General features: G+C 53.9%; 2 protein-coding genes across 2 annotated transcripts in view; both read right to left on the reverse strand.

Annotated features, from left to right (window-relative positions):
* LOC143692441 (uncharacterized) overlaps positions 1 to 27,004 on the reverse strand; it is a 351,032-nt gene that overhangs the window by 262,504 nt on the left and 61,524 nt on the right. Inside the window, exon 3 of the mRNA XM_077172674.1 lies at positions 8,178 to 8,811. Within this exon, the coding sequence (XP_077028789.1) occupies positions 8,178 to 8,811 (634 nt within the window). The remainder of the gene's footprint in view (positions 1 to 8,177; positions 8,812 to 27,004) is intronic.
* LOC143692383 (olfactory receptor 14A16-like) lies at positions 79 to 1,011 on the reverse strand. The gene has a single exon (XM_077172618.1). It carries the CDS (start codon positions 1,009 to 1,011, stop codon positions 79 to 81), a length of 933 nt encoding a protein of 310 aa, XP_077028733.1.

Genomic DNA, 27,004 nt, shown 5'->3' on the forward strand with positions numbered 1-27,004 from the left:
AAACAAAGGAAATGAAACCACGGAGAAAAATTAAAGATGAGTTTTATTACAAGTGATTTGTAAACACTGGCCAGCAGTTTAATGACCCTGAAAGCATCCAGTCATCAGTCTCCACACTGCTGCCTTGAGCTCCTGGTTCCTCAGGCTGTAGATGAGGGGGTTCAGGGCTGGAGGCACCACCGAGTACAGAACTGACAGGGCCAGATCCAGGGATGGGGAGGACAGGGAAGGGGGCTTCAGGTGGGTAAATATGCTAGTACTGACTAAGAGAGAGACCACAGCCAGGTGAGGGAGGCAGGTGGAAAAGGCTTTGTGCCGTCCCTGCTCAGAGGGGATCCTCAGCACAGCCCTGAAGATCTGCACATAGGAGAAAACAATGAACACAAAACAGCCAAAACCTAAAGAGGCACTGACAGCAATGAGCCCAAGTTCTCTGAGGTTGGACTGTGAGCAGGAGAGCTTGAGGATCTGTGGGATTTCACAGAAGAACTGTCCCAGGGCATTGCCATGGCACAGGGGCAGGGAAAATGTATTGGCTGTATAAAACAGAGCAATGAGAAAGGCACTGGCCCAGGCAGCTGCTGCCATGTGGGCACAAGCTCTGCTGCCCAGGAGGGTCCCGTAGTGCAGGGGTTTGCAGATGGACACGTAGCGGTCATAGCACATGATGGTCAGGAGGAAATACTCTGCTGAGATGAAGAACAGGAAGAAAAAGAGCTGAGCAGCACATCCAGTGTAGGAGATGTTGCTGGTGTCCCAGAGGGAATTGTGCATGGCTTTGGGGACAGTGGTGCAGATGGAGCCCAGGTCAGCGAGGGCCAGGTTGAGCAGGAAGAAGAACATGGGCGTGTGCAGGTGGTGGCCGCAGGCTACGGTGCTGATGATGAGGCCATTGCCCAGGAGGGCAGCCAGGGAGATGCCCAGCAAGAGGCAGAAGTGCAGGAGCTGCAGCTGCCGCGTGTCTGCCAATGCCAGCAGCAGGAAGTGCCTGATGGAGCTGCTGTTGGACATTTGCTGGGGCTGCACATGGGCACCTGTTCATGGAGAAAAGGACAGTGAAGTTTTGGAGGACATACCTGTAACCAAAATCAAAGCCATTTCCAATACACCCTCCCTCGGAAAATACACAGATACTCTTTTGTTTTTAGGAGTTCTGGGTTTTTTTAAAAACCTCCCCCATGTTTTTCCTGGTGTTCTCGGATATCAGAAAGCCTCAGAATTTCTGCTGCCCCCAGGGAAAACAGAGTGCATTCTGCGAGGCAAAGTGATGAGTGGAGAGTGAGGGGATATGGTCTGGTTCATTCTGACCTATTCAGAGGTCCTCAGGGTTTTACCTTGCTCAGGTGGAGGGTGATCACCTTCCCATGCTTCCCCAAAAATGTCATCAGGCACTGCTGAGAGCAGATGTTTCCACCACAGCACAGCTCCACATTTGTAGGCAAGGACTCACATTGCTCATTTCACCAACCCAGCAGCATTTTCAGTGTCACAACACCTCTGCCTTTGCCCATCAATCTCATAACTCAGAGATGCTCTAGGACAGGTTTGCGCCCTGGATTGGAGCTCCCAGCTTGGACTGAAATCTCAGGGAGACTTCCAAGTGTCCTTCTGATGGCGTTGGATTGGGGGAGATGCATCTCCGTCCCTGGCTGCACTGACAGCATTGCCCAGAGCCAGGCCCTGGGGACAGCGTCACCCTGAGCCAGCTGTGCCCCTGCCAGAGCCCCCAGGGCCGGGCAGCTGCTCCCAGCCCTGTGCTCTGCAGAGGGAACTGGGCCCGGGGCTGCAGAGCTGCCCCACGGCTCTGCTGCAGCTCTGCCTGCACAGGAGGGGCTGCACGCCTTGGAGCCCTGGCCCTGAGGGCAGAGGCTTGGCTGGGGCACAGGAGGGAGGGGGCTTGTTCAGAGGGAGGGGCTGCACTGCAGGGGCTCCTGTGGGCATCTCTAAACTCTCCCTGCCACAGCATTGCTGGGGTTTGTTTTCTACCATTGCCTGATTTTCTCTCTGCTTCCTGCAGATTTCCCTCCTGCAGGTGTTTCCCTGTGCCTGATCTCTCCCTGCCAGCACTCACAGACCCCAAATCTCTGTGCACTCTCCTTGGCCCTACAGAACCCTGCCTGTTTGCAGGGCACTGGCTGGGGGCAGGTTCTGTTTGCAGCTGGGAGAAAGGACAGCTCAGACTGAGCCTGATGGCTCCAGCAAAGAGTGGCTGAAAACACATTAGGGATCTCCTGTGAACCTATTGGTCACTAAAGGCAACACTTTGGATGCCTCAGGCACTTTTCAAAATTAATACTTAAAAATACATAACCTTTAATATACTCCCCCCCTCCCGCCCCCCCCCCCCCCCCCCCCCTTCTCCAGTACTAGGAAACTGACTAAAAAGTATTAGGAAATGTTGTTGTTTTTGTTGAAATCATTGACTTGGAAATATTCTAGAACTGACCAGAAGCCCTCAGCATGTCAGATCTTCATGAGTATTTTACCTCCCCTGCACCAGAAATACCCAAAGTTGTACTCACAGGCTCTGCAGGCATTGGCATGTTCCAGCTTGAGGAGATGGCTCCAGGAGCTGCAGCTGCATTGTCCTGCAGCCAGAGGTTCCTGTGCCAAGGGCTGGCAGTGATTGTGCCCCAGGCACTTCTCAGCCCCTTCCCAGCCCTGACTGATTGAAGCTCTCTGTGCCTCTGGGCTGTGCCCGGGCTGGCTGCAGGCAGTGCCCCAGCCCTGCTGGGCTGGCACAAGAGCTGCTCATCAAGAGAAATGTGCTTTTGAAGCTCTTCTTGGTGAGCAGGAGCTGCCTCTGGGCCAGGAGCCCAGCCCAGCTCAGCAGCACAGACACAGCACAAGGACTTTAATCAGCCTCTGGGGCTTTGTGCTCAGGCCCTGAACATCAGTCCCTGAGAGGGAGCTGAAGAAACCTCTGCAGAACTCCAAGGCAGAATCCAACTCCAAACTTTCTTGCACTTTTAATGGGTCCCAGAGAGGGAAACGAGTGAGAAAGTGTCCCCAGGCCCCAGGCAGAGCAGAGAACTGCAGGCAGTGATGACAGGTGGGGACAGAGAGAAGCCAAGTCTTGGTGCCCTGGGGCACAGCAGGGTCTGTGCCAGCAAGGGCTGGGAGGAGACACCTTGTCCTGAGGCCCTGGGGCCTCCTGGCACAGCCCCAGCCAGGCTGGGCACTGTCAGCCCCTTGTGCTGCCCTCAGCATCCCCCCCTAGCCCACATCCCAGTGGCCTCAAGGATCTGCTGCAAGGAGTCCCTGGGGAGCCTTGCTCAGCAATGGCCCTGGGGGCTCCTTCATGCTCCCTGCAGGGACTGCAGCTTTTTCAAAGGACTTTGGCTTTGGCTTTTGCCTTGGAGTCTCTGAGAGGTTTCTGCAATCATGGCCTCCAATTATCTGCTGTAATTAGTCCCTGGAGAGGCTTTGTCAGTAACAACACTCAGTGGGGCTCATTAATACTTCAGGGTACTCCAGTTATTTGAAGGTACTTGGTGTTTCCCTTTTGATACCAATTCTATGAGAGGTTTGTGCAATCATGGCCCCAATTATCTGCTTTAATGAGTCCCTGGAGAGCTTTGTACTGACACTCAGTGCTGCTCAGTAATGCTTTGAGCTTCTCAAATTTTTTAAGGTAGTTTGAAATTTCCTTTCCACACTGAGACTCTGAGAAGTTTTTGGTCAATCCTGTCCTCCAATTGTCTCCTCCAAGGAGTCCATGAGGAGCCTCTGTTGGGCACGGACCTCACTGAGACCCATTCATGCTTTGAGACACTTTGGGGTTTTCTTCTGACTTTGACTCCTGGAAAGGTTTGTGCAATCTCCTCTCAGGCCCTGAGGTTCAAGGCCTCAGCTCCAAATGCACCACAGGGCTCATCAGGATGCAGCAAATCCTGACAAACCATGGCTCTGCCTTGATTTCCCTCTACTCTAATGCAGTTTATCAGGAACGTATCTGGAGTGATTTTTGGTTTCCTAATTTGAGATTTCTCAGCCAATGCATCTATTACTGCAGTGGGATCAGTGTTGGCTAATTACCATTGCACTCACTGGAATATATTTACTCATTTCCTGCTGTGAGATAGGATTAGGAGAAAGGCAAAGTAGGCTCAAATTTTTAAAGGGGTATATAGAAAAGTTTATTACCAGTAAATAGAAGAAAGAGTAATAAGAATCTGAACACTTCTCCTCTCCCTACAACCTTTTCTTTCTTACTGACAATGCAAGGAGGCAAAACTTGAAAGTTTCAGTCAGTTTACACCATCTAGAACAGTCTTTCTTCAGTTCACTTAGGGAGAGGAGTCTCTCTTTCATGCTGTGGAGACTTCTCCATAAGAAAAAAGTTCTCCCATGGCTCTCAATTCCCACGAAGAGCAGCTGCCCAGAAAATCTGCAATTGTGAAGTCCCTCCCATTTTTCACAGCTTTTCCCACAGCTGTGTTTATGGGCCATGTCAATGTATGGGGTATGAGTTTAAAGATGAGCTGTTGAAGAGCAAAGATTCTTTTCATCTATTTCTGAAATCATCTTCATCTCTGAGAACAGAGATCATCTTCTCTCCCTGAGGCCACAGGATCTCACCACTCTTCTCTCTTTCTCTGTTTAAACTTCTGATGGGATCACAGCTACTTCAACATTTGCTTACTGTAGCATGGAGGCCTTTGCTGAACAAGTCATCTCCCCATATTTTCAATTAGTTATAGGGAAAAAGAGAGTCTGATATATTAATTCCATCCTTCTCCATAGCTTTACAAGAGGATTTCAGCCCCAAGATCAAGGCATCTCCTCATTCCTCCCATCTGGGACTCAACTTCCCCTTCAATGACCTGGGTGTCTTCATGTTGCTCCTCTGTGTGCCTGCACTTTGTCCTTTTCTCTCACTGGAGGGAGGATGGAAGCACTGAAAGAGTTCATATCTCACCCGGGGCCTGCAGATGGTTCCGTGCCCCCGGCCGGGCTCGGTGCTTGCGGCCGGAGCTGTTTTACGATGGAGGTTTCTGCAGCGGCTGCGCTGGGGCTGTGTCAGGATGGGCCGCGCTGGGGCAGGGCCAGGATCTCAGCAGCCAGGCCAGAGCACAGCAGCAGCACGGCCGGGGGCCGATGGCTTCTCCTGCCCCTGCCCAGGGCTTGCGGCTGAAGCCCAAGGGTGGCAGAATCTTGGCCGAGCCGGCCCGGCCCGGGGCTGCTCCTGGGGCCCGGCGGATCCTGGCTGGGCCCGGGCTGGCGGCGGGGCAGGGCTCAGCAGGGCCCAGATGTTCCCAACTGCAGCCATGGCCCGGCCCGGCCTCGGCCCCGCGGCCTCCCCTGCCCTGCCCGGCAGCCGATGGGGCCTGGCGGGGTCCCTGAGAAGGGGCCCGGCCCCACGGCAGGAGCCGCCCGGCCCGGCCTGGCTGAGACGGGGCCGGGTCAGCCTTGTTACCTCTGTGCCAGCCAGAAGGGAAAGAGACCCTCCCAGGCTTTCTCATCTTTAACATGTGCCTTCACAGAGGCGTGTACAGTTTCCTTCATAGTTTAACAGATTGTCAATTCTCAAAGATAATTACTGATTTTTTTTTTGTCAGACATGGAGGAAACTGCTAGCAGCTTCTCTTAGAACATCACTTCCGTGATGCAAAACCAACACAACAGCGCAGAGCACAGACCTCCTTTGTCCATATATAGTGCTCATGTGCCCGAGGTTTCAAAATACCTCCCTGGGAGATCTCCGGGCCCTCTCCAAGATGTTTTCAAATGAAAACATTCAGCTCAGAGTCTAAGAAAATCACCAGAGGACAGGGCCAGCCTGACCTGTCTGTCCTGGCTACTTTTGTCTGAGATCAGTCCTTGGATAAACAGAATTGAGAGGCCAAATTCTAATTTTGGCCATGGTCCCTGGACCTGAAAGCCGGTTCTTTTCCATAGGAAGGAAGGAACAGAGCCCCAGTGTTTCAGGGGCAGATGAGAAATGGCCACCAGAGGCCAAGGCCAGCCAGAGCAAGCAGGATTTTGTTCTGAGTGATATCCTTGCATATAGGAATTGCTTTAGGGAGAGTTTCAATTTTGGCAATGGGCATCTGAAAAGGGGGGCGGTTCTTTCCCATAGCAAGAAAAGCACGGAGCCCCAGTTTTCCAGGAGCTGATGAGAGGCGGCCCTTGACATTGCAACATCAGCCAGACCTGTCAGGGGACCCCTGGGAAGCCAAACCAGCCAGACCTATTCCATGTTCCCTCAGTTCCATGGGGCCCCACAGTGTCCCAATGGTCCCTTGCTTCCCTGAGGCCCTGAGGAGTCATAATGCCCCCTTGGTGACACCAGGCCCTGAAGGGTCCCAATGGTCTCCATGGTTCCATCAGGCCCCACAGAGCCAGAATGGTCTCTGGGTTCCATGAAGCCCCACTGGGTCACCATGGCCCCTTGGTTCCATGGGCTCCAGTGGTGCCACAATGATTCCCTTAGTTCCATGAGGTCTCCACAGTGTCCCAGTGATCTCCATGGGAAGGGAAGAACCCAGCCCCAGTGTTGCAGGGGCAGTCACCAGAGGTCCAGGCCACCCAGGCTTGATGGTACTGGCAGATTGTGCCTGGGAGCAACCCTTGGATATCCAGAATTTTGGAGGTGGAATCCAATTTCAGACATGGACACCTGGAGGATAAGGATGGTTGTTTTCCATTGGAAAGAAAGCACGGAACACTGATTACACAGTGACATTTGGGGATCTATGGGGAGCATTGGGGATTGTTCCTGCACCTCGTGACCCAACAGGAGCTTCTCTAATAAATGTTGCCTGAAGCTCCCACTGTGGTCATGACAGGAACCCATGTGAGTGTCTGGGACATCCCGGCTCTTTGGCAGCCTGGGGACTCCTGGGATGTCACCATGGGATGGCTGTGACTGTCTCTGACCCCAGGGCTCTTTACCATCCCAGAAAGCCCTGGGAGGTCTCCATGGAGCCCCTGTCTCTGTGTGTGACATTCCAGCTCTGGAACAGCCTGGAGACTCTTGGAAAGTCCCCATGGAACCCTTCTGAGGACCTGTGACAAATCTGATCCTTAGCAGGCAACCATCACCAGTCCACTGTTGCTATGGTCAGTTTCCATGGCAACCATCACCAGCCCCCTGTTGCTATGCTCAGTCCCTTGGCAGCTCCATGGAGACCCCATGCCAGGGGTGGTTGCCATGGACACCAGCTCAGGCCTGCAGCCAGAGCCCGTTGCCATGGCAACCATTGGCAGCCCCCATCCCCAGGCTGATGGGATCCCAGAAGCACAGAATTGGCTGAGCTGGGAGGGACCCATCAGGATCCTCCAGTCCAACTGCTGGCCCTGCACAGGACACCCCAACAATGCCAGCCTGGGCCTGGCAGCGCTGGCCAAACGCTGCTGCAGCTCAGAGAGCCCTGGAGCTGGGACCCTTCCCTGGGGAGCCTGGCCAGGGCCCCAGCAGCCTCTGGGCAAAAACCTTTTCCTGACATCCAACCTGAGCCTGCCCTGACTCAGCTGCAGCCGCTCCCTCCATTCCTGTCCCTGGGCACCAGAGGGAAGAGGTTCCCACAGCCCCAGCCAGGGACCCGCTCCCAAGGCTGCTGCCATGGCCACCAGGGCTGCCACCAGCTGGGATGCTCGCTTTCCACGGGCCGGGCTTCAGGAATGGGATTCCCCAATTTCCTGCTCCCGCTAAAACCGCGCTGCCCTCGCTGCCCTCCCGCCTCCCATGGAAAGCACAAAAGGCAAAGATCCCGGGCTGGGATAAGAACAATTTAATGGGAACAGCAACGGGATAAGGAACAAACAGGAACAGGAACAATATTGATAACAGAAGGGATAAATAAAACTGTTTACAGGGAAAACTACAACACAACTCACAGGGTCTGCCTGGCTACAATATTTCTTGCCTGGAAAGGACACCCTTCTCCTCAGGGAGAGAGAGAGAGTCCCTTTCCTGTCCCTGGCAATGATCTGAGGTGGGACTGAATGTAATGACAGGGCCATGGCCAGACCCTCATGTTCTCCAATGCCACATCAGGTCATTGGCAAAGGGCAGGAAAAGGTACAGGTGTCTTCCCAGCATGGATCACAGGGAACATGGATCACCAGGGCTCTTTCCAATCTGGCTTCTCCCATGGGGGATAAAGCTGGAGTGGTGCATGAAGCTGTTTCTGCAATCGAGGCACTTGCAGGGCTTCATTTACGGGTGGCTCCGTTGGTGTCTTGTCAAATGAGAGCTTCTGGTGAAGCTCTTCCCACACTGGGGACACTCGTAGGGCCTCTCCCCAGTGTGGATGCGCTGGTGCCTGATGAGGGTGGAATTGCGCTTGAAGCTCTTCCCGCAGTCAGGGCAGTAGAAGGGCCTCTCATCCGCGTGAATCCGCTCATGCAGGTGGAGATTTGAGCTGGTCCGAAACCTCTTCCCACACGTGCGGCACTCATAGGGTCTCTCCCCAGTGTGGATGAGCTGGTGCCTGATGAGGTGGGAGTTGCGCTTGAATCCCTTCCCGCAATCAGGGCAGTGCAAGGGCCTTTCTTCTGTTTGAATCTGCCGGTGCCTGGCGAGATCAGGGCTGGTGTGAAACCTCTTCTGGCACTCAGGACACTCGTAGGGCTTCTCCCCAGTGTGGATGCACTGGTGGGTCAAAAGGGTGGAGCTGCAGCTGAAGCCCTTCCCACACTCCCCACACTCGTAGGGCCATTCCCCGGTGTGGATCATCTGGTGGCTGATCAGGGTGCTGCTCTGCCTGAAGCTCTTCCCACACTCCAAGCACTTGTGGGGCTTTTTGCCATCATGAAGCTGCTCATGGGCCACCAGCTCTGAGCTCTGGCTGAAGCTCTGTCCACCTTCCTGGCTCAGGGTGGGTCTTTCCTCCTCAGAGCACCCTGGCCTGGGTTTGGAGCCCCTTCTCCTGTGGGATCTCTGGGACTTGTCCTCCACGTTGGAATTCTGCACTGTGGAGCCACTCAAAATGGCCTCTTCCATGAGGTTCTGCCACAGGGATTTGCCCTCCCTGGTCTCCATCCTCAGCTTCTTCCCTGGGGGAGGAAGGACAAGGAGAGGATGGGATTTGCCTCCGTGCCAGAGGGAAGGGGAAGGAGATCCCCCCAGTGCATCCCCAGCAGGACGGGGTTGGCAGCAGGGTTGTCCTGCAGCCGGGGGCCGTGTTGGGCTGGGAGATGGAGCAGGAGAGAGGGGGAAAGGGGCATTGACTTCCTCCTCATCTGCCTGGGGCTCCTGGGGCACCTTCTTCTTCCTCACAGCCTCCTCCTCCATCTGGCTAAGTTTATGGGATGGAAAATCCTGTTTTGAGAAGAAAACAAGGGATAAGTACATTGAATTTTGTACTTGTTTGAAGGCAAACCTGGGGAGGGTCTAAACCAGGATTACAATTTAATAAGAAAATGAAGATCAAGGCAGTGATGCAGAAACACTGCCTTAAACTGACAGAGTCTGGATATAACCTGACACCCTGTTGCTGGTCAGGCTGGTGGCAGCAGTCCCATTAAATGGTGGCTGCAGTCCTGCTGGAGTGATGAACGTGATTCTGTCCGAGCAGTGATCCTGTAGAAGGGTCTCGTCTTCCTCTGAAGGTCCAGTGGTGGTTCTGGAGCTCTTGTCCTCTGGGAATCCAGTAGGCAAGCTGCTCCTGGTGTTGCAAGGCTCAGCTTATATCCAGGTAGGAATGCTTGGATCCTCCCCCTGGGCGGAGCATCCCACAATGGGAGGATGGAATTCTATCAGTCCTGCAGTGACACTCAATGGCCCATTCCCAGAAGATATCTCCCCTGGAGGGCGTTATCAGGGCTGAGTCATGGAAGAGATCAAGAACACTGCCCCACCTGTTTAGAGCAGTTGATGAAGATGGGCATTGAAAACATGCATTTGGTTCCATCTAACACTGCAGCCTGAAACAGTGGGGGAATCCCTGCTCAGGGGGTGAACACCACCCCCCTTACCCAAACTGGCTCAGGTGTAAAACCCCCACCCCGGGAAGGCCACACACACAGGGGACAATGTCACACTTGCCCTGCCCCAGGGGAGGTCTCTGTCCCTGTCACTCTCTGGCTGTCCCCCCTTTTCTCTTTCACAGGCCGGGGGCTTTTCGAAATCTAAGAATATGTTTTTTCTTTGTCCCTGTAACCTTTGTGACATCTACACAGAGCTTTCCCTTCCTTTTCATACTCTTTTCAGAAAAGAGGTATCACAATGTTTTGGGCCAAATTTCCACTTTTCTTATATTGGAACCTGCCAGCAGCTGAGCTGGAGCTGGGCAGGACCAATGGATTTTGGAATTGCCACAAAATTGCTTCTACTGTCAGTTTATTAAATTTTGGGATTTGTTTGCTTGTTCACCACAAGTGACTTGTGGGAAGAGCAAATTCAAGGCATTTTCTGTAGGGTTAAGTTTGATTTCTGTCAAGAAACAACTTTACTTTGTCCAGTGCCCTGGGGATGCTCAAGAGGTCTCTGAGCCTCTCACACTGGGGGATGCTTGGGAGGGGTTTGGGAGGGTTGTCCCTGTCACCCCAGGCCATTCCCCAGGGGTGTCCCTGTCCCTGTCACCCCAGGCCATTCCCCAGGGGTGTCCCTGTCCCTGTGACCCCAGGCCATTCCCCAGGGGTGTCCCTGTCCCTGTCACCCCAGGCCATTTCCCAGGGGTCTCCATCATTCTCACCCCAGGGAATGCCTGGGGGGTCTCCCTCCCTCTCTCCCCTGTGCCAGGGGGTGCTCGGGGCAGTCTCTGTCCCTCTCAGCCCAGGGGATGCTCGGGGCTCTCTGTCCCCTGGCCCTGGGGGATGCTCGGGGGGTCTCCATCCCTCTGGCCTCAGGCAATGCCTGTGCAGGGCTGGGCACCAGGGGCTCTGTGTCCCTCTCGCCGCTGAGGCTGCTCGGGGCTGGTGGGGCTCTGCCACCTTCTCACCCCTGGGGAGGCCGGGGGGGGTCTCTGTCCCTCTCAGCCCTGCTGGGACCCCACCCAAACATCATCGGGGTCACAGGGACAGAGACACCCCCAAACCCCCAGAAGGGCTGAACCTGGGATTTGGGTTGGGGCTGAGGATTTAGGAAGGGGCTGGAATTGGGGCTGGGATTAGAGTTGGGGCTGAGATTTGGATTAGAGCTGGGATTGGGGTTAAGGCTAGACATGGGATTGGCTTTAGGGCTGGGGTTGGGATTGGGTCTGGGGCTAGATGAGTCTGGGACTAGGATGTGATTTAATACAGAACTGTGAGTGTGTCTAAACATGGAGTGAGATTGAGACCAGGAGCAGGGTCAGGTTTGGGACTGAGCTCACCCAGAGCAGGAGAGGAGGGGATGTCAGTGTGGGAAGGTTTGGGGAAAATACTGATTTGGGGAGAAACAAGGTGTGAATGCCTTGGGTTGGAGATTCCTCTTGCCCAAGTCCATCTCTAGAAGTCACCTGATGTCCATAAAAACCTTCAAAAATCAAGAGTGAATTTAAAAAAAGCCACCAGGAGTGTCCCATTTCCAGTCTCATCCCTCTGGTGTTCTGGTGGTCCCCTGTCTCTGGGCTGTTGGGGATCCCATGGGTCCTGGGGATCCCCCCTCTCCAGGGTCCTGCTAAGGGATGCAGGCGGATTTTGGGGTCCCAGGGTCCCTCTCTCCAGCCTCCCCTCAATCCAGCCACTTGGGCTTCCCCCCTCTTCCCACCACCCTGTCCTGCTTTAGGGCAATTTTGGGAGAAAACTCCCAAAAGGGGTTTCCTCTGGAATGCAGATTCAGCAGCCCCACCCTCAGCCAGTTCGGGAAAATATTTCCTTGGAGAAAAGTGAAAAAAACACTTTATTTAACAGGCAAAGCATTCACCAGCACAAAAATTGAACAATATTAAGCAATAAAACGTCCTGCTGCTGGAAAATAGGTGACAAACTCCAAAAATCCTTCCTTGGGCTGGGGCTTGGCTCACTCAGTGTCTTATCAGTCTCTTATCACTCTCTTATCAGTCTCTTATCAGTCTCTTATCAGTCCCTCCTGTATTGGAAATGCCGTGACCCAGGCTCAGCCCAGTGGGCCATAGGTGGGAGATGCCAGTGGTGTTCTGGGTGTTCAGTCCAGAGCAGGTTTAAACCGCTCCAAAGAAAAAGAAAAACCACAGTCCAGGGAACTTCTCTGCCTCAGAGAGCTAAAAACTAACTAAAAGCAAAGGAGAGCTCTGTCCCGCCCTCTGTCCATCCAGGAGCTGGAATGTGGAGGAGTGAGTGCAGTGTCTGAAAACAAACTGCAGCTTCTTCCTCCTCCCCTTGGCTCTCAGAACCAGCCTTAAAGGTGCAGAACTCATTTCTGGGCTAAACGGACCGATGGGGCATGAGCATCATGAAGTCACCCCAGGACGCGCCCCTGTCAGGGTCAGGGGGTCCCGTCCCCGCCTCATCTCCGGGCTGCCGGGGGTGCCCCAGCTCCGGTATCGCCCCTTCCCCTCTCCCCGCCCCGGGGGTCCCCCGTTCCACAGCCCCGGCTCTCACGGGGATCCCCAAAACCAATGTCCCGCCCCGTCGGTACCGGGCCATCCCCACGTGGACCCCCGGGACCCTCCCGAGGGGCGATGGCGGCTCCTCTGCCCCCGAAAAAGCTCCTCTTAGGGAGCCCGGAGATACCCGGGGCTCGAGTCCGGGATCTGCCGGCTCCGAGCACTCTCCAAAAAAATCCTCCCGGACACCCCTGGCTGGAGCCGGGGCGAGCTCGGCCTCGCCCTCACCTGCGGCTCGGGGCTGGGGGCGATGCTCCCGGGGCAGGGGCTGCTGCAGGCTCAGCGTGCGGGCGCTGCGAGCGCCGGGATTCTCCCGCTCCCGCTCCTGCTCCTCCTCTCCCTCCTCTTCCTCCCGCATTTCCTCCGCTGCCAGCCCGGACCCCCCTTTCCCACCCCTCTGCCCCGCGGCCCCGCAGCCCCGGCTGCTGGGTGGGGGAGCCCCCGATCGGCCCCAGGGCTGGGCAGGGGGCTCGGGGACCCCCCCGGGGCGGATCCATGCCCCCGGCCCGAGCCCCAAACTCCGCTCCGGGGCCGCTGGGCTCTGCGGGTCCGCCTGGCAACCGGTGAGTCATCGGCGAGAAAAGCTCTGGTTGGCTGGAAATTGTTCAGCGCCTCCTCTGATTGGCTGGAATTGTGAAAGGCGCTGCGCCCTGCGGGTGGCCCCGGGAGCTGCGGAGTCCGGGCCGGAGCCTTTTCCTCTTTCTTTCTCCCCCTCTGAGAACTCTTTCCTATTTCTTTCTTTCTCTGAGATCTCTTCCCGATTTCTTTCTCTCCCTCTCTCTTCCCTATATCTTGTTCAGTTCAATCCAAGTTCGAGCAGATCCACAGGTTGCGTTCCCATGGTCTCATTCGCACCTTCCCTGGGGCAGAGGCGTCTCTCCCTCGCGAGGACCCATGGGCAGGGTCCTTTCCCAGCCCAATCCTTCCAAGATTTTGTCGGGGACTCGCTTCCATTTCCTCCCTCCCTCTGCTTCCAGCGGGGAAGGTGCTGGGAAATGTCTATCAAAGCCACCTTTGCTGTGTGCTCTGGGAGCCCACAGAGCTGCTGGACCTTGTCCCCTGGCCCTGCACAGCTCCTTGGGAGGCACGGCAGGAGCAGCACCCCGGCAGCCTCGGGAATGCCCCTCTGGGATCCATGGCACACACTGCCAGGGGCTGGAATTCCAGTTCCCAGACAGGAAAAGATGTTCCTGCCCTGGAAGGCAAAGCTCTTAAGAAGGAGCCAAAAGCCAAGTGGAGCAAGATCTTACAGTGACATTTCACTGCCAGCCTTCATAACTTCAGCCATGGTTGTTGTAGCTCCTGGATGGGGAATTAAATCAGGGCAGGGTCTTTGGGGGGAGCTGCCCTGGGTCAAGGGAGACACTGAGAGAGAAACAGAGCAGGCAAAGAGAGGCAGGAGAGAAAGGGGGACACAAACACAATCAGCTGAGAAGGTGGCACTCTGAAAACACAACAGAACTGACTGAAAAGGAATATGAGAGAAAGAAATAATTTTGCATATTTATTTCCTATCAAAATACAATTACTTCCCCTTCTCACAAACCTCCTCCCAGTGTCATTCAGCAGGGCTGTCAGAAAGTCCTTGATTCTGGGTGGATGTTCCAGGCTGTATCCACAAGCTGTGGTGGTTTGACAGGAAATGTGTTTTGTGGGATGCTGTGTTTTTGGCCAATGGATATTCAGACTTTAATATTGGCATTTAACCTGGCCATTGGGACATGGACACGCCTCTGAGAACACGGGGTTAAAAGCAGAGCTCTCCCCTGGGAGGGCCTCTTGGGTTTCCGGCGGGAAAGAGTTCGGGTCTCTCCCCCGGCCCAGCTGCTGGCTGGGCAGGGAGAGGGGAAAAGCCATGTGGCCGAGAGAGGTAGGCCTGAGCCCCGGGGTGGAAGGGTGGAAGAGAGAGAGAGAGAGACACCGGGCAGCCCCCCCTGAGAGACACAGAGAGAGAGAGAGAGAGAGAGAGCGAGAGCCGCTGCCTGGGACTGTAACCTTGAAACTGGATAAACATGGGCCTGTGCCGGCAGCACGGCTGGGACGGAGAAGAGGGGGGGGTTCAGCCGGCCACTTGTAGGAGCTTTTAACCCCTTTTTGGAGAATGAGAACTTTACAGAACATTGACCTTTCCTAGAAGATAGAGTAGACGATGAGGAAGGAAATGGGCCAGTGTGAGAGAGGTCTGGGCAAGTGAGAGATAGTAGAAGAATAGAGAAGAATCCTAGTGGGAAGAGATGATGGAGTGGCTTTTGCTGGACTCTTTTTGTACAGCCATGGACAGAACCATGTTCCTTGTGATACAGAGACTGCATTCTAGGGGGAGGCAATGGCCTCAGAACCAAGAGGGTTCAGTGTTGATGCCCCTCAGCCCCAGGGGGTGAAAAATATGGGGGGGACAGGTGTCCCAAAAGAGAGATTGTGGGGACAGGTGTCCCAAAGGAGAGACTGTGCCTTTTTTGGATTGGGACAGAGCATCCTTAAAAGACAACCCTAGAAGCAGGTCTGGTCCGTGTTCAGCGGTGAGAGCACTGGACATGAAAAGGAAGAGGTCACGACGGCAGATGTACTCCGGGCAGTGCCACGAGTGACACAGAAACACACAAAGCTTCAGCTGTGTTTCCAGGGGAAGCCCATGGTACAAGAAGGACTCCTCTCCTCTTGATGAACTGAGGATTGATTGATTGATTGATTGATTGTGTAAAAGGTGCTGCTGGACCGAGAGTTGGTGATTTGAGGATCAAATGTATTGTGTTGGAAATTTGGTGGGGGGAGGAGGAAATGTATTTGTGAGGTTTTCATTTTCCCTGTGTGTGTGTTTCATTTTATCTGTAGTTGTAGAGTAGTTAATAAAGTTCTGGTTCTTTTTTCCCTAAGTAGGAGCCTGCTTTGCTTATTCCTGGTCACATCTCACAGCAGAAACCAGGGAGAAGGTATCTTCATGGGGGCACTGGCATTGTGCCAGTGTTAAACCATGACAACAAGCAAACAGGGAATGGGGATTTTCCTGCTCCTGGGGAGTTTGACATCCTCAGCTGAGGAGAGGAGGAGGCACCAGAAGAAAAGGGCAGCCGGGTTTCATCCTCCCACAGGAAAGAGAGGGGGGAAAATCTGGGGTGAGAGGGACAGGGACACCCCTGGGGAATGGACGGGGGTTACAGAGACAGGGACAACCGCCCCAAGCTCCTCCCAAGCATCCCCCAGGGTGAGAGGCACAGAGACCCCTTGAGCATCCCCTGGGCACTGGACAAAATAAAGCTGTTTCTTGTCAGAAAAAAAAACTTTACCCTACATAAAATGCCTTGAATTTGCTCTTCCCACAAGTCACTCGTGATGGAAATGCAACAAATCCCAAACTTAAATAAACTGACAGTACAAACAATTCTGTGGCAATTCCAAGTTTCATTGGTTCCTGCACAGCTCCAGCTCAGCTGCTGGCACATTCTGATAAAAGAAATGTGGAAATTCGGCCCAATACAGATTATGAAAAGGAAGGGAAAGCTCTGTGTAGCTGTCACAAAGGTGACAGGGACAAAGAGAAAAATTATTCTCCTGTTTGGAAAAGCCTCCCAGCCTGTGAAAGAGAAAAGGGGTGACAGCCACAGAGTGAGAGGGACAGAGACCTCCCCTGGGGCAGGGCAAGTGTGACATTGTCCCCTGTGTGTGTGGCCTTCCCAGGGTGGGGGTTTTACACCTGAGCCAGTTTGGGTAAGGGGGGTGGTGTTCACCCCCTGAGCAGGGATTCCCCCACTGTTTCAGGCTGCAGTGTAAGATGGAACCAAATGCATGTTTTCAATGCCCATCTTCATCAACTGCTCTAAACAGGTGGGGCAGTGTTCTTGATCTCTTCCATGACTCAGCCCTGATAACGCCCTCCAGGGGAGATATCTTCTGGGAATGGGCCATTGAGTGTCACTGCAGGACTGATCAAATTCCATCCTCCCATTGTGGGATGCTCTGCCCAGGCGGAGGATCCAAGCATTCCTACCTGGATATAAGCTGAGCCTTGCAACACCAGGAGCAGCTTGCCTACTGGATTCCCAGAGGACAAGAGCTCCAGAACCACCCCTGGACCTCCAGAGGAAGACCAGACCCTTCTACAGGATCACTGCTTGGACAGAATCACGTTCATCAATCCCACAGGATTGCAGCCACCATTTAATGGGACTGCTGCCACCAGCCTGACCAGCAACAGAGTGTCAGGTTATATCCTGACTCTGTCAGTTTAAGGCAGTGTTTCTGCATCATTGCCTTGATCTTCATTTTCTTAATAAATTCTAAGTCTGGCTTAGACCCTCCCCACGTTTGCCTTCAAACAAGTACAAAACTCAATGTACTTATCCCTTGTTTTCTTCTCAAAACAGGATTTTCCATCCCGTAAACTTGGCCAGATGGAGGAGGAGGCTGTGAGGAAGAAGAAGGTGCCCCAGGAGCCCCAGGCAGGTGAGGAGGAAGTCAGTGCCCCTTTCCCCCTCTCTCCTGCTCCATCTCCCAGCCCAGCACAGCCCCTGGCTCCAGGACAACCCTGCTGCCAACCCCGTCCTGCTGGGGATGCACTGGGGGGATCTCCTTCCCCTTCCCTCTGGCACGGAGGCAAATCCCATCCTCTCCTTGGCCTTCCTCCCCCAGAAAAGGAGCTGAGGATGGAGACCAGGGAGGACAAATCCCTGTGGCAGAACCTCATGGAAGAGGCTGTTTTGAGTGGCTCCACAGTGCAGAATTCCAACAGGGAGGAAAAGCCCCAGAGATCCCACAGGAGGAGGGGCTCCAAACCCAGCCCAGGGGACTCTGAGGAGGAAAGACCCACCCTGAGCCAGGAAGGTGGGCAGAGCTTCAGCCAGAGCTGAGAGCTGGTGGTCCATGGGCAGCTTCACAATGGGGAGAAGCCCCACAAGTGCTTGGAGTGTGGGAAGAGCTTCAGGCAGAGCAGCACCCTGATCAGCCACCAGATGATCCACACTGGGGAATGGCCCTACGAGTGTGGGGAGTGTGGGAAGGGCTTCAGCTGCAGCTCTGCCCTTGTCACCCACCAGCGCATCCACACTGGGGAGAGGCCCTACAAATGTCCCCAGTGTGGGAAGAGGTTTCAGAGCAGCTCCAATCTCCTCCAGCACCAGCAGGTTCACAGGGATGAGAGGCCCTTTCTCTGTCCCAACTCTGGGAAGGGCTTCAAGCACAGCTCTACCCTCATCACCCACTGGCGCATCCACACTGGGGAGAGGCCCTACGAGTGTCCTGAGTGCCAGAAGAGGTTTCACACCAGCCCTGATCTCGCCAGGCACCGGCAGATTCACACAGAGGAAAGGCCCTTCCACTGCCCTTACTGCAGGAAGGGCTTCAAGCGCAAGTCCCAGCTCATCCACACTGGGGAGAGACCCTACGAGTGCCCCACATGTGGGAAGAGGTTTCGGACCAGCTCAAATCTCCTCCTGCATGCACAGATTCACACGGATGAGAGGCCCTTCCGCTGCCCGGACTGCGGGAAGGGCTTCAAGCAAAACTCCCAACTCGTCACCCACCAGCGCATCCACACTGGGGAGAGGCCCTACGAGTGTCCCCAGTGTGGGAAGAGCTTCACCAGCAGCTCTCATTTGACAAGACACCAACCAAGTCACCGGTAAGGAAAGGCTTGCCAATGCTCTGATTGCAGGAACAGCTTGATGCACCACTCCAATTTCAACCCCCATGGGAGAAGCCAGATTGGAAAGAGCCCTGGTGATCCATGTTCCCTGTGATCCATGCTGGGAAGACACCTGTACCTTTTCCCGCCCTTGCAAATGACCTGATGTGGCATTGAAAAACGTGAGGGTCTGCCCATGGCCCTGTTATTACATTCAGTCCCACCTCAGATCATTGCCACGGACAGGAAAGGGACTCTCTCTCTCTCCCTGAGGAGAAGGGTGTCCTTTCCAGGCAAGAAATATTGTAGCCAGGCAGACCCTGTGAGTTGTGTTGTAGTTTTCCCTGTAAACAGTTTTATTTATCCCTTCTGTTATCAATATTGTTTCTGTTCCTGTTTGTTCTTTATCTCGTTGCTGTTCCCATTAAATTGTTCTTATCCCAGCCCGGGATCTTTGCCTTGTGTGCTTTCCATGGGAGGCTGGAGGGCAGCAAGGGCAGCGCGGTTTTAGCGGGAGCAGGAAATTGGGGAATCCCATTCCTGAAGCCCGGCCCATGGAAACCGAGCATCCCAGCTGGTGCCAGCCCTGGTGGCCATGGCAGCAGCCTTGGGAGCGGGTCCCTGGCTGGGGCTGTGGGAACCTCTTCCCTCTGGTGCCCAGGGACAGGAGTGGAGGGAGCGGCTGCAGCTGAGTCGGGGCAGGCTCAGCTTGGATGTCAGGAAAAGGTTTTTGCCCAGAGGCTGCTGGGGCCCTGGCCAGGCTCCCCAGGGCAGGGTCCCAGCTCCAGGGCTCTCTGAGCTGCAGCAGCGTTTGGCCAGCGCTGCCAGGCCCAGGCTGGCATTGTTGGGGTGTCCTGTGCAGGGCCAGCAGTTGGACTGGAGGATCCTGATGGGTCCCTCCCAGCTCAGCCAATTCTGTGCTTCTGGGATCCCATCAGCCTGGGGATGGGGCTGCCAATGGTTGCCATGGCAACGGGCTCTGGCTGCAGGCCTGAGCTGGTGTCCATGGCAACCACTCCTGGCATGGGGTCTCCATGGAGCTGCCAAGGGACTGAGCATAGCAACAGGGGGCTGGGGATGGTTGCCATGGAAACTGACCATAGCAACAGGGGGCTGGTGATGGTTGCCATGGAAACTGACCATAGCAACAGGGGGCTGGTGATGGTTGCCTGCTAAGGATCAGATTTGTCACAGACCCTCAGAGGGGTTCCATGGGGACATTCCAAGAGTCTCCAGGCTGTTCCAGAGCTGGAATGTCACACACAGAGAGAGGGGCTCCATGGAGACCTCCCAGGGGTTTCTGGGATGGTAAAGAGCCCTGTGGTCAGAGGCAGTCACAGCCATTCCATGGTGACATCCCAGGGCACCTTGGGCTGCAAAGGCACCCATCTGTCACAGGCACTCACGGGGGCTCCACGGTGACATCCCAGGAGTCCCCAGGCTGCCAAAGGGCCGGGAACGCCCAGACACTCACAGGGGTTCCTGTCATGGGCACAGTGGGAGCTTCACGCAAAAGCTTTATTTTTTATTGGAGAAACTCCTGCTGAGTCATGAGATGGAGAAATGAGACTCAACAGACACCATGGATCCTCTACCCCCGCAGGGCCCCTAGACTTCTTAAATTCCCTCTAAGAGAGGAGACTGGGAGTGTGTGGATCAAATCCCAGCCCATGAATTTGTCCAAGGTTTATGTGTAAAAGATTGGACAGGTGGAATTGAACTTCAACCCAATTTGTCCCACAGGATTAATGATCGAACACCAGATAAATTTATATAAATAGAGCTCCAATTGATTCTGATCATGATCGCTCTTAACCACAGTTATTTACTCCACAGTTCAGGAGCTACAACAATAATTAGAATATAGTGTTCTAGGCAGCAATTTTGAAGTCAACAGATTGGGCTATGACACGACAGAGTTTGTTGTGTGAGGTCATTGAACAGCTATGGCATTATAGAGGGCATTCTGTGACATCACAGAGCAGTCTGTGACATCATGGCATGGCTGTATGATATCATAGAGCCAGGTGTGAGGCCAATGTGTGCGCTGTGACATTACAGAGTGGTAGGGTGACATAACAGAGAGGGCTTTGTGACATCACTGAGGGGATTGTGACATCCCACAGCTGTCTGTGACATCATAATGTGAGGCCATAGAGCAGATCTTGCCATCATAGAGGGTGGCTCTGTGACATGAGGGAGGGGGTTGTGACATCACTGGGTGGCTGTGTAAGATCATAGAGCAGGCTGTGACATGAGAGAACAAACTGTGACATCGCAGTGTGACTCTGACATCAGAGTCTTCTGTGACATCACAGAGCAACTGTGTAACATCACAGGGGACTGTGTGACATCATAGGAGGCAATGTGACATCACAGGGGGCTGTGCAGCATCACAGATGGCTGTGTGACATCACAGGGGCTGTGTGACATCACAGGGGCTGTGTGAGGTCACTGGGGAGGTCACTCTGCCCCAGCCCCCCTCACAGTTCCCCCCAGAGCAGTCCAACCCTGCTCGTGCACAGTGGGGTCCCCTGTCCCCCCGGGTCCCCCCGCCCCCAGCGCCGCAGCCTCCCCCAGAGGATGTTCCACGAGATCGACCCCAGAGCCTGACACGGGGACGGGGGGCCGGGGCCCTGGGGGTGGCACAGGGGGACAGGGACCCCCCGGCAGCGTCCCCGTGTCCCCCAGGGCAAGAGCCTGGGCCAGGGCTCCTTCGCCCTGGTACCAACGAGGCCTTGAGAGCGCTGAAAAAATCCCCAGCAAGGGATCAGCAAAAACAGATTTAATATTAAGGGACAGCAGCACAAAGTTCCTTGGCAAGAGTCACTCTGCTCCTGACTGGACACTTCAGGCACACCAAGGAAACAAAGCAACAACAAAACGAAACAAAATCCAGACAATCAAACCAGAAACAAACCAAGAACTGTCCCTGTGTGTGTGTGTGTGTGTGACAAAAGGACAGTGAGGGCAAGGATAAAAGGAATATGGCCCGAAAGCTTAACAGAGCTCAAACTTAACAAGACTTAACTTATACCTTATTCTTAACTGATACATTCAATTTTACAATTTAGCAAAAGAACAGCACTTAACACTATTTAACCTAACTTAAAACATATGACTTAGCAATTTAACAGAGGAATACCATTTAATAGTCAACGTAGCTAGTAAATTAAATTAAACTTAATACCTTGGCAAAAGAACAACTCTTAGCAGCATTTGATTTCACATAGACCTCATGACTTAACCTCACTTACAGGCCTCACTGACTCAGCTATCCAAGGCACTCAAACCCCTCAGAGAGCAGCATTTCTGCCACATTTCCCCAGCACAGGCACTCCTGTGTGCACACAGACACAAAGAGTCAGTGCAAGGCACCTGGGAGAAATTCCCCTGAGGGCAGGAAATGCTCCCTGTGCATCCTTTGGCATCTCCCCAGCGGGTGAAGGGTTGAGCCTGGAGGAGTGGGGGGATCGGCCCAGGCTCCGTCGTTGTTGGGGATCCCCGAGTGCAGCAAACGGGAGAGTTCCCGGCTGGGAGAGGCCCCGCTCAGAGGGAGTCGCTGGCCCAGGAGAGCTCCAAGGGCTCCTTTTGGAGCACTGTTTGCAGGGCCCCAAGAAAGGGGCTTCAGTCCCAGCAATGCTTCATCCTGGCCGCACTTGGCACCAACAGCTTTCTTTGGCAGTGTGAGAACAGGGATGTTGTGCCACTGAGGGAACAAAAGCAGTTCCCAGGGCTGCTCCTCCAGAAAGCAGGAGCTGGTTGGGCAGCAGCAGTGCCTGGAGCAGACAGTGTTTGTGATGAGCTGCAGAGGAGCTGAGCCCAGGGGCTGTTGGCCAAGGCCGAGCCCCAAGGAGCATTTCTCAGCTGGCAGGGCGGCCTGAGAAGGGGAGGGGGGAATGCAGCAGCACAGGGCCCATGGAACCAAGGGACCATTGTGACACTGTGGGGCCCTGTGACACCAAGGGACCATTGTGACACTGTGGGGCCTCATGGAACTGTGGAGACCATTGTGACACTTTGGGGTGTCATGGAACCAAGGGGCCATTGTGACACTGCGAGACCCCATGGTCTCACAATGGTGCCAAGGGTCCACTGTGACATTGCAAGGCCTCATGGAAACATGGGGAGTCCATTAAGACACTGCATAGCCTCATGGCACCAAGGAGACCATTGTGACACTGAGGGAACTCATGGAATCATGGAGACCATTGTGGTGCTATGTCGGCGAATGGAATAGGCAAAGCATTGTGACACTGTGAGGCCTCATGGAAACAGTGAGACCATTGTGACCCTGGGGGTCCCCACAGAACCAAGAGGACCATTGTGATACTGTGGGGCCTGGTGAAACCAAGAGGCCTTTGTGACACTGCAGGGCTGCATGGAACCAAAGCTCCAGGGTGACATTGCAGGGCCTGATGTCATCAGTGGTCCACTGTGGCACTGTGGAGCCAAAGGAGACCATTGTGACACAGCAAAAACCCAGGGTCCAAAGGTCATTGTGACACTGCAGGGCTCATGGAACAGAGGAGTCCCGTGACATTGTGGGGCCTGTGGACCACGGAGACCATTGTGACACTGCAGAGCCTTCTGGAACCAAGGGTCCATTGTGACACTGCTGGACCCCATGGAATCAAAGCACCACTGGGACAGTACAGGGCCCCATGGAACCAAGGGGACCATGGTGATACTGCAGGACCTCATAAAAGCAAGGGAACACCGAACAGGTCTGGCTGGTCTGGCCTCCCGTTGACTGCCTGACTGGTCCAAATGACCCTGGAATGTTGAGGGTCTCTTCTCATCTGCTATTGAAACACTGGGGCTCTGTGCTTTCCTTCCCAATGGAAAAGAACTCTGCTTCTCCACCAGGTACCCAGGGCCAGAATTGGGATTTCACCTCCAAATTTTCTTGTATTCAGAGATTGTTCCCAGAGGAATATTGCCAGGACAAGTCTGTCTTGCATTGGTTTTAAAAGGGTCACCTCCCATCTGTCCCCAAAACACTGGGAAAGGCTCTGAGCTTTGCTTCCCATGGGAAAGAACTGTCCTGCTTCTCCAGATGCCCATGGCTGAGATTGGGCTTCCATCTCCAAAATTACCTACATCCAAAGATAGGACCCAGACAAAATATGTCATTTCTGACAAGTCTGGCTGGCCTTGGCCTAGTGAGGCTCTCACCTTTCTTCCAAGCACTGGGGCTCTGTGCTTTCCTTCCTATGAAAAAGAACTGCCCTTCTTGGCCAGGTGCCCATGGCCAGAATTGGGATTTCACCTGCAACATTGCCTTACTGTGAGAGACTGGAGGAGATTGTTGGCTCAAAACATTTCGTGTGTGGGGAGGAAGGGGCAGGTCCAGCCTTGCCCTGCCCTGGAAGCCCAGCCCTGCCCTGCCCTGGAACCCAAATGCCCCCAGAGCCTCTATCCCAGCCCAGCAGTGGCTGCCAGTCCCTGGCACAGCACAGGCAATGCTCCACAGCCACCTCTGCAGCCCCAGCCCAGCTCCTGAGGGACCAAATGAGCCCAAGCCCCACCTGGGGGAAGGGCCCAGGGAGACCAAGGGGTATTGAAGGCTGACCACAAGGCAAGCACACATCTTGACCCTGCATCCTCTTGGAATTTCCATCTGAACTCTGCTGGAATCCAGGAGTTGGTAGCTGTGTGTGTGATTCCCTGTATCTTTCCTATTCCCACTTGTTGTAAAATTTTGAGCAACTTAAAATTGAACAGGCCTAGAATTTTTGAAGTTGAATGGCACAAATTAATGCTTTGAGAAGTGTTTTCTGTTGATTGAATGTTGTAATAAACCTTTTGCCAAAGTTTCTCTGATTTTCTAAAGTTGCCAGTAAAGGCTGTTTTGTTCTTTTCAGCTCCTGAGAATCTCTTGTTGGTATTTCTCCAGTACGTACAACTCAGAGTAGACAATTGCAATTATTTTAAATGTCTCCTTGAGAGAATTGTTTGGGGAATGGGGGTCAGGGCTTGTGTGTCCTGCTTGGCCCAGCCCAGGCAGGGCTTTCCCAGCCACATTCCACACTCCATTGCCCAGCTGGAGCCGCTGGTGGCTCTGAGTTGTGCTGCCCCAGCCCCAGGGACGCTCTCCTTGTCTGCCCATTCCCCCACGCTCTCTGGGCAGGGATGGCCTCACTGGGGGCTGCTGACATCCTCAGCAACTTGGAGGCTGCTGCTGAATTTTCCTGCTCCAGAGGCTTGTTCAGCCTTCAGCTCTTCAGTGCAGGAATTCAGTGTCCCAGGGCTCATGAACATTCAGAACACCTGAACAAGCCAAGCCTCTGGGAATCATTTGATTTAAGTTTCCAAATCTTCTGTGGTTAATTTGACAGATTTCAGTAGTGTATTCAAAGTGAATGTATTTTATTTACAACAACAGTAAGAAAAGATTTTTTTAGATGCTGTTTAGGGTTTTTTTTTTCCTGTTAATACATTGAAATGTGCAATCTCCAATTGACACTGAATCCAAGTAACTCCTCAAGCAGTTAAATAGATATGAAAATCGATCAGACTCTGTCCCTACCCCCACCCCACCATTTCCCCCACCCAAGCCCTGGCACTCAGAGCAGCCTTGTGCAAATCTCAGCTCCCTCCAGCCCAGGCTGCACCTGCAGCTTTCAGCTCCTTGGCTCCAACTCCCACCTGCTTTCCTTGGAGAAGGAGCTGCCCGAGACACAGAGGGATGTTCATTTCTTTTCAGCCAACAAAGCCAAGGGAAGGCACAGCTCCATCAAATGCCAAAGTCATTCTTCTCCCTGGCTCTGCCCTGCCCCTGATCCCCACAGCCTGTCCTGTTTCCTTCATCCCTGCATTGCCAGGGACTCTCTGGGACAAGGGAGCTCAGCTCTGGGGATGGAGGGAGGTCCAAGTGCAGCCCTGGATTGGGAACCACAACTCACCAGGTTTCTGTCCTTTGGGGGTCAGGAACTGGTGAGAGTCAGAGTAACAGAAAGTTTCTCTTCATGGCCAACAGACCACAGTTGAACAGGACACAATTTAATAACAATCACGCTCTTCCCTGAGCCATGTGCAACGTCCCAGCAGTGTCTGATGAGTCCACCACCCAAAAGTGATTTCCATCCTAAAAGTAATTTTAGACAAATGTGTCTCTGTGATAGATATAAAAACAATGAAGTTCTTGTATCAGGATGCTCATCCTGGAGTGGGGGCAAAACAGCTCCAACAATTCCTGATTTGCAAAGCTGTCAGTGGTGGATGGAGAAGGGAGGTCAGGCTGCTTTTGGTGCTGAGGAAATGCTGAAACCAGCCTGACTCATTTCATCTCCTCCTGTCCTGGCTGATCTCCCCTCTTTCCCCTTCCACCCATTGGCTTTTGTCTCCCACCAGGCCCCCGGTGAAGAGCCTGGCTCTGTGTTCTCCATGCCCTCCTCGCTGGCACTGCCAGGCTGGGATGAGGAGCCCCTCAGCCTTCCCTGCTCTTGGCTGGACAAGCCCAGCTCCCTCAGCCTCTGCTCACAGCCCAGGGGCTCCAGCCCCACCTTGGAGGCCCTTCCCAGACCCTGCTCCAGCTGCCAGACATCTTTCCTGCCCTGGGGCAGCCAATCCAGGCCACAGTGACCTGGATAATCCCCGTCCTTGATGTCCTGGTCACACAGCCCTGGCCCCTTGTCCCCATGTCAGGCTCTGGGGTGGATCCTGTGGAACATCCTTTGGTGGAGGCTGTGGCTCCAGGTGGGCCGGGGGGATCCCGGGGGACAGGGACCCCGCTGGGCATGGACAGCACTGGACTTGTTGGGAGAAACTGTGAGGGGGAGCTGGGGCCGAGTGACCAACCCAGTGACCTGACACAGCCCTGCTGGGATGGCACACAGCCCCTCTGGGATGTCACACAGCCCCTCTGGGATGTCACACAGCCCCTCTGGGATGTCACAGCCCATTCTCTAATGACACACAGGTGGTCTCTGATGTCACAGCCTGCTCTGTGATGTCACAGAGGCAGTCTATGATCTCATAGCTCTCGATGACCTCACATCCCCCACTCTGTGATGTCATAGCCCACTCTGTCACCTCATGTTACCAGATGATCAATTGCCTACACCAGCTGAGCTCACACCTGGAGCTTGTTCTCCACATCCCCAGGCCTATGGAAACCACACAAGGCCCATTGTGTGAGAAGGGGAACTGGAAGTTCAGCAGCCTCAGTGTCCTGCCAGCTCAGCCAGGCCCACTGGAATATTGGGGTCCACAACCACCAGGGACCACCAGAGAGACCCCCAGGACAGAAGAACACATGGGTAAAGGGGAAGGGAAATATGTTAATGATTTTGGGGAAATGATTATCATATGCATGTTAAGTCCAGGACAATCAATGAATGTGTGTGCAAAATACAGAAAATAAACAGAAACTTTCCTGCACTCAGCCTGCAGGGCTTTGGGAGGAGCTCTCCCCCGTGCATCCAGCTGAATAAAGAATGCTGCTTCTTAATGCTACACTGGGGTTAAGGAGTTTTCTGTTTCACTGAATTTTTGCTAACACTCCCACTCCCAAGGAAAGCTCTGTCTGTTGCTGTTCACATACAGAGAAGGGCTGGGGGCAGATGTGGGGCTCAGAGGCTGCCTGGGGCACAGTGACCATGAAATAATCAAGTTTTCAATGTTCTGTGAAAGAAGGAGGGGCAGCAACAAAACTTCTACACTGGAATTAGGAAGGGCAGACTTTGGCCTGTTTAGGATGCTGATTTGGGGAATATTGAATCAGGTACTGATTTTTTTAAAGAGAAACAGCCCTTAAAAACAGAGGGGTCAAGGAAGGGTGACATATTTCAAGAAAGTAATCTTAAGGGGGAAGGAGCAGCCTGTCCCAGTGTGGCAAAAGATGAGCTAGTGAGGAAAATGACTGTCCTGGCTCCACATGGTGCTTTTGTAGGAACTTGGGAATGAAAAGAATGCATGAACTTTTGAC

This window comes from Agelaius phoeniceus (genome assembly GCF_051311805.1).
Source record: "Agelaius phoeniceus isolate bAgePho1 chromosome W unlocalized genomic scaffold, bAgePho1.hap1 SUPER_W_unloc_1, whole genome shotgun sequence".
NCBI classification, from domain to species: Eukaryota; Metazoa; Chordata; class Aves; order Passeriformes; family Icteridae; genus Agelaius; species Agelaius phoeniceus.

Excerpts from the sequence above, each read along its gene's own strand:
- LOC143692383 (XM_077172618.1), bottom strand. The coding sequence starts at position 1,011 with ATGTCCAACAGCAGCTCCATCAGGCACTTCCTGCTGCTGGCATTGGCA.